We start from the raw sequence: 7,767 nt of genomic DNA on the forward strand, positions 1-7,767 counted from the left end.
AACTTGGGTATAATACCATAAGTGCAATTCATTAGGTTCCCTAATTAAATTCAAATACATGGTTGTATTAACCAATAAAATACAATAAGTTATTATTATTTCTGACAACAATTAAATTCAATGCAACGATGTGTTTGAATTTAATTAAGGAATTTAATGCACAACACCTAAGGTACTATATATAAGTTTGAGTAGTGATACAGATACAAACTATTTTACAACATTTTTACAAACTGTTGATGTGGCTAGCTTCCTATTGGTTTTTATTTAGGTCCATTATTAACATCATTTTTTTCACTTACCAATAACCACTCACCACATCAACAGTTTGTAAATTTTTTGTAAAAAAGTTTGTATCTTTAGCATTATTCTATAAGTTTTACCCTTAATAATAAATGACAATTGATTATTGGCGAAAAGCACATTTTCGTCCCTACATTTTTACACGATTTCCATTTTGGTCCCTAAATTTTTTTTTTACCGCTTTTAGTCCCTATCCTAGAAAACGCCTATTGTTTTAGTCCTTACCGTCAGCCAACTAACGAAAAAAGCTGAGGTGGCTAACGGCACATTAAAATAATAATTAAAAAATTTATTTTGGCATTAAAAAATGCCACATCAGCATTTAAATTAAAAAAATTAATTTATTAATTTTAACTAAATAAAAAAAATTAAAAACAAAATTAAAAACAAAAAAAACACATAAATTGAGATCTAAAAGCAAGAACAGTAAGAACACAAATACATATTTAAGAACAAGAATATTTTCCTTTATTTGACATTTTCTCTTTTTTTTTTTTTTGGGTTCGGGTTTGTGGGTACTCTGAAGAAAAAAAAAAAAAGCTGCAGTGGTGACAGAAATGGAGCCCACAAATAGTGTGAAAAATTGAGTAATGAGAAATGAGTGATGTGCCAAACGGGTATTAATTTTAGAGTGATAGGTGATGAGTGATGAGTATTGAGCTATGAGTGATGAGTGATGAAAATTGAGTGACAAAAATTGAGTGATAAAAAAAAAGTGGCCAAACAGCCTCTAAGTGATTCTTCACGATGCACAACTAGCCTCCCATTTATATTAAAGTGAGTGATAGGCCCAAAATTCCCTTTAGCCTAACATCTCAAAATTAACCCTCACAGCCATCAACCTACCAAATGCTGAAATGCACACTTTTCTTTTATTTCAAAGTGAAATATCTTGGGGAGTAAAATTACAGAAGACAAACAAAATTGAGTTAAAACAGACTACATGGCCTTATAGGAAAGGAGAAACAATGTCAACCTTTAATCAAATTGAGAATTTTTATGAAGAAAACTCTCACGCTTTCTGATAAGCAGGATGTTGTATGTGGAACAAACTGTATATATAAATCAAACCATGAGAATGGTTGGGGGGAATCAACAGAGGCAGGTGATGGCTGAGAAATATGGTGGCGACTCCTAATCAACTAGTCCAGATTAGCAATGACAGCATCAACCACCTCTTGGGTGCTGCTGTCTCCACCAAGGTCTTTTGTTCGGTACTTGCCCTCGGAGATTACACGCTTCACTGCAGTCTCAAGCCGATCAGCAAATGAAGGAAACTGGAGATGCCTAAGCATCATGGCTGATGACAGGAGCAAAGCTACGGGATTTGCCTTCTTTTGTTGTACGATCTTGTCCTTTCCCACGTTACCTGCTGAAGCACCTTGCTCAAACACAGCATGATCAGCCCCCACATTGCCTGCAGTCACCAATCACTAAATGAGACACAAAAGAAAAAGAGTTCAGAAGATTTTTATCCTTTCATTTTTCTTTTTTCTTTTTCCTGGTCTATTGCTTTTATCACACTGGTAAGATAAAACATTTAAACAACAGATGGTTATCCTCAGCCCCTCTTGAACAGATCCATGCCATGAAGAGGCCAACTTAATATGTTCACATCATGAAACACAAAATTAAAGAAAAAATTAGAACTTGTAAGATCATCATTATTACCTCCTGGCATGACACCAGTGCCTCCAGCAATACCGGCTGCTGTATTTGCCACTAGATTTCCATAAAGATTAGGAGTCACCTGCCGAAAAATAAAATAAAAAAATCTCCATCAGTGGCTGGGAAGGTCAAAATTTTCAACTGGCCAGGTAAAAGTAGAAGACCAAACGCCCAAGGTTTAAAGGACTCCAGAAACATGACTTGGCTAATTACTCAGCAGGCCAAACGGTAATAACAAATGTGCCCAAAGCCCTTGAAAGGAAGGAAGGAATCAAGAGTTTCACAAAGAACTTGGAATTTAAATCAACAATGAGGGCAAAATGCAAGAGACCATGATTTGAGGAATACAGTAAAAGGATGAACAATGTTTTGATCGCATCAAAACAACAAATCTGAACTCACATAGCTTCAAAACTAGTCAAGCTAAGCAGATTATTTGGCTACTTGAGCAGAGCACTACAATAAAACACAAGCCAGGTCCAGCTCAAAAATTTTATCATGCAAATTGATTCATTTTTAGTAAAGATTTCTACCTCTGCTATAGCATATCTGTAAATAAAGCATGCTCCACAATCTAACTGGCTCTAAATCACTACTTATATATGGTATTCTTTAAATATAAACTATTCACCAGCGGGGTTGAGCCCAGGCTAAACTTCTTTTGTGAACACATGCACCTATATGATATTCTCCACAAGCCAAGCCAGATATTGTGCATGCAACTCAAAAGGTTTTGGTCCTATATCCAACTTTTTTTTTTTCTATTGGTCAAGCCAAAAAAAGGATCTGATAAACTTTTCCCTTGAAGCAGTAGCAGTACAACAACAATAATTATAATAAGCAGGAGGGGAAAAAATTATTGCTTCGAAACATCCAATCCAACACTTCATTGCTCAATTGTGTTCAGATATATTTTTCCACTTCATTGCTATTTCTATTGAATAAGCATTAACAACCCAATATCTATCAGCATCAACATGACAATCATAAGAATTTGAAGACAAGTACATTGCTATTTCTATTGAATAAGCATTAACAACCCAATATCCATCAGCATCAACTTGACAGCCATAAGAATTCAAAGACAGGGACCATCTCTATGTCAACCACAAAAAGACTTGTAACTTGCAACACCATTGGTTACCAAACCAAACTGAATCGTTCAATTCAAGTCAAGCTCGTCCCACCCATATATACAACAGTACCTAGTACTTAACAAAACATTGTTCCTCACTCCATTAAAAGAATAGTTCGCCAAGAATTTTATCACTTATATAGCAGGAATTTAAGACTAATAATGACAACTTCTAGATGCATAATATCAAGTATCAAGTCATAATAAACAAGTGCTTCCATTAGAACTAAAAAAATTCTCAAGGTTACTTACCATAACATCGAATTGCTCAGGCTTCGAAACAAGTTGCATGCAGCAATTGTCCACAATAATCTCATTGTACTTGATACTTGGATATTTTGTTGCAATCTCCCGACAAGATTCTAAAAACAAACCATCTGCAAGTTTCATAATGTTGGCTTTGTGCACAGCTGTCACCGTTTTTCTGTTGTTCAGATAAGCATACTCAAAGGCATATTTTGCAATACGTTCTGAGCAGAACTTTGTTATCACCTAACAAATCCCAAATTGTAAACAATCCCTTTATAATAATAATAATAATACATTATAGATAGATAGATAATTAGAAATTTTAGGAACCAACACTAAAACTCCCCATGCCTTGGGCTAAAATGAATCAGTTTGTTCCAATTGACAAATTCTTCCTTGTTACATGCACATGTTGCATAAGATACAAAATTTAACCTTCTGAATAAGGTACAAGGCTTTATTTATAATTTTATGGAGGTGATAAAGAGTACAATTGTGGATAACATTATATAACATGAAAGAATACATGTAATCAACCCTAATTAGTCTAGTTTAAGTCCATAGCCAACCCCATAGTTTGGGGACTAAGGCTTTGTTATCGTTGTTTTTTCTCATACGTTTCACATGCATCCGGTGAGTTTTGAACCAACAACCTCACCCTCCACTCATTCTTATGATAAAAGAAAGTGGCACTTGAGCCAAAACTCATTACCTCATTATGATTTCAAATCCAAGAACATGATTATTGTACTACATCTACTATGAAGCTTAGAAACTTTAAATTTTAAACCCCATTTACCTAACAAATCCCAAATTGTAAACAATCCCTTTATAATAATAATAATAATACATTATAGATAGATAGATAATTAGAAATTTTAGGAACCAACACTAAAACTCCCCATGCCTTGGGCTAAAATGAATCAGTTTGTTCCAATTGACAAATTCTTCCTTGTTACATGCACATGTTGCATAAGATACAAAATTTAACCTTCTGAATAAGGTACAAGGCTTTATTTATAATTTTATGGAGGTGATAAAGAGTACAATTGTGGATAACATTATATAACATGAAAGAATACATGTAATCAACCCTAATTAGTCTAGTTTAAGTCCATAGCCAACCCCATAGTTTGGGGACTAAGGCTTTGTTATCGTTGTTTTTTCTCATACGTTTCACATGCATCCGGTGAGTTTTGAACCAACAACCTCACCCTCCACTCATTCTTATGATAAAAGAAAGTGGCACTTGAGCCAAAACTCATTACCTCATTATGATTTCAAATCCAAGAACATGATTATTGTACTACATCTACTATGAAGCTTAGAAACTTTAAATTTTAAACCCCATTTAAGGCCTAAATAACTCTATGTTTGGGTGCAGGGAGAAGGTGGGTGAGGAGAAGAGAGGAGAAAGGAAGGTGAATGGAATGTACCAAATTTCTATATATTTTAACCTCTTTCCCCTATACACTTTCTCCATCTCCCTCCTCCACTCCAAACATACCCTAAAGTTAAAATGTTGTGAGGAAAGCAATATACATTTACGTAAAAAGTTGGAAAATTCATCAATTGGAATGAAAAACATACAAACTATTTGTTTTTATTATTCCAAAACCATAAGGGGGTTTAATCAAAGGCAAAACTTTGGTACAATTTCTTAGGAGTTCTACCTTGGGTTCCCCATTTAATTTCACCCATGTGGTTACATTATCAATAAGCCACGCGATTAAATTTAATTGTTGGTAGTGAAGATCACACTGTTGGTACTGCATTCCAATATAGCAACATCATTGAATATTATAATTTAACTGGGCAGCCCAAGGTTTTGTGCATCCAACAGGTTTTGATCCCACAACCTCGCCCTCTGTAAAATTTCAGCTAGAGCTCAACGGATTAGAGNGGGTGAGGAGAAGAGAGGAGAAAGGAAGGTGAATGGAATGTACCAAATTTCTATATATTTTAACCTCTTTCCCCTATACACTTTCTCCATCTCCCTCCTCCACTCCAAACATACCCTAAAGTTAAAATGTTGTGAGGAAAGCAATATACATTTACGTAAAAAGTTGGAAAATTCATCAATTGGAATGAAAAACATACAAACTATTTGTTTTTATTATTCCAAAACCATAAGGGGGTTTTAATCAAAGGCAAAACTTTGGTACAATTTCTTAGGAGTTCTACCTTGGGTTCCCCATTTAATTTCACCCATGTGGTTACATTATCAATAAGCCACGCGATTAAATTTAATTGTTGGTAGTGAAGATCACACTGTTGGTACTGCATTCCAATATAGCAACATCATTGAATATTATAATTTAACTGGGCAGCCCAAGGTTTTGTGCATCCAACAGGTTTTGATCCCACAACCTCGCCCTCTGTAAAATTTCAGCTAGAGCTCAACGGATTAGAGCCTAAAAGCCATCTCTTTCCATAGAAAGTGCTAAATTAACTAATGACACCTAAATTTAAATGATACTCCAACAAATAACCCATTGTATTTTCATATAAAGATAACAGATTGAACTTGAAACCTTCATGTCAGTTTTCGTCACATCCCAAACTAATGAGTACACTTAATTTACAACAGAGTATTGCTAGGACTACCAAATTTGGCACAATTTTGTGCCACAACTCGCCACATAACAAGTTGCAACAAATTCGTTGTTACTAAACTGCTAGTGTAGCATTTTTTAATTGTTGTGTTATAAAAAGTAACATCAACGATGGGGTCCACATGAAAACAATGCTCTAATCACAACATGACACATAGCAAGATGTAACACTATAACAACCATAAAAAGTAAAATTTGATTGTACTACATAGAATTGAAAATGAAAACAAAAAATGTACCTTGAGGCTTTCAACAACGCCAGGAACAACTTCATGCTCGAGGCCCGAGTACTCACCCTCAGTATTCTCTCGAATCACAACAATATCCACATTCTCATGCCTCGTAGGAAGCCCAGGAAGGTTGAAACAATTGACCAACGAAGCATACAAATCCAGCTCTTTCCTCAACTGAACATTGAGCGAGCTGACTCCACCACCCACCGGCGTCCTAAGCCCACCTTTCAGACACACTTTGTTTTTCTTAATCGACTCGATCACTTCCTGCGGGACCCTGCTCAGGTCCCCGTGCACATCGTACTTCTCGAAGAACACTGGCGCGTGCATGGCCTCCATGACCTGTTCGACCGCGTTTGTCACGAGTGGGCCCACCCCGTCACCCGGGATCAAGGTCACGGCGCGTGGGGCGCCGTCGCCAGGTCGTGGCATGTAGGTGACGGAGCGCGTGAGGGAGAGGCGCGTGGAGGAGGTGAGGTGGTTGAGAAGTGGGATGATGCGTCGACGAGCCATGTGGGGTTTTTGTGCGTGCCTCTTGGGGTGAGGTTAGGATGGGAAGGTATTGAATTGTTGTTGTTTTAGAGAGTGTATGGGTTGAAGAAGAGTTGAGAAGGTGAAGCCATTAGAGGAAAGAAGACGTGATTGATTGGGAGAAAGTGTGTTGACAAAAACAAAAAGTAAAAAGGTAGGTTTTTTGCAGAGATACCCCTTTGTGTGGGCTTTTTGTGTTTTTGATACCACCAGACTTTTCTGACCCTTTTTGGAGTTTGGACAGGTCCTAACTTCAGGGTTGATTCTAGTTGCAGGCGTCATCGGTACAGATACTATGGGATCTTCAAAAGGTGTAATTTTTAGGCATTCTCATATCACAGATATTAGTATTTTTTTTTTTTTTCACATTTATGATAGGATTTGTTCATTAAATTTATGATAGGATCTACTATGAATGCAAGTGAAGAGAGCACTATTTCACTATATTCTGTGACTACTTAAGAATTTTCTCTTAAAAAAAAAAGAAAGAAAGAAATATATATATATATATATATATATGATTTTCTTCTTCTTTTTTTAGATAAAAAGGGGGTTTGTTTATGTAATCTTCACCCCAGGCATATTTGGTATACTGTAATGATTATTACATGAGAATAAAAATAAGTATTATAAAGAATACATTAAGTTGGACTGTAATAAGTATTACTATCCATTAATTTGGTGACCATTTAGGAATAGAATCCTGAATATGCATCAATAATTTAGTAGAGTATAAAAAGAATGTGTAATTAAATTATTTTTAAGTCAAATTTCCTAAAATACACTTATTTTAGGGTGTTCAAAATAGAGCTAATAATTAACAACAAAGAAAATTTATTTTCTTTTCTTTTGAAAATGTGGCAACTAATGGTTTTTTAGGAAAAAATTTTAAAAAGTTATTACATAAGGTGAAGGAATAAATATTTAGTATTTTTGATAATTAATAGTTATTCTTCATTTTGAAGAATAGCTATTCATTATAATAAAAACATAACCAATCAGCCGAATAGTTATGCCATAAGAATATTTATTA

General features: G+C 35.2%; 1 protein-coding gene across 2 annotated transcripts; it reads right to left on the reverse strand.

Annotated features, from left to right (window-relative positions):
* Window positions 1-1,153: 1,153 nt before the first annotated feature.
* Window positions 1,154-6,863, reverse strand: LOC112007293 (isocitrate dehydrogenase [NAD] regulatory subunit 1, mitochondrial). Of its 2 annotated transcripts, none has more exons than XM_024039634.2 (4): window positions 6,210-6,863; window positions 3,359-3,586; window positions 1,975-2,053; window positions 1,154-1,720 (listed from the first exon to the last, which is right to left on the reverse strand). In XM_024039634.2, exons 1-4 carry the CDS (start codon window positions 6,714-6,716, stop codon window positions 1,446-1,448), a joined length of 1,089 nt encoding a protein of 362 aa, XP_023895402.1. In that variant the 5' UTR covers window positions 6,717-6,863; the 3' UTR covers window positions 1,154-1,445. The 2 variants fall into 2 exon arrangements, with proteins under 2 accessions (XP_023895402.1, XP_023895398.1); XM_024039630.2 differs by having other exon boundaries at window positions 3,359-3,598; window positions 6,210-6,858.
* Window positions 6,864-7,767: the final 904 nt, after the last annotated feature.

Source organism: Quercus suber, unplaced genomic scaffold, assembly GCF_002906115.3.
Source record: "Quercus suber isolate HL8 unplaced genomic scaffold, Cork oak 2.0 scaffold_670, whole genome shotgun sequence".
NCBI classification, from domain to species: Eukaryota; Viridiplantae; Streptophyta; class Magnoliopsida; order Fagales; family Fagaceae; genus Quercus; species Quercus suber.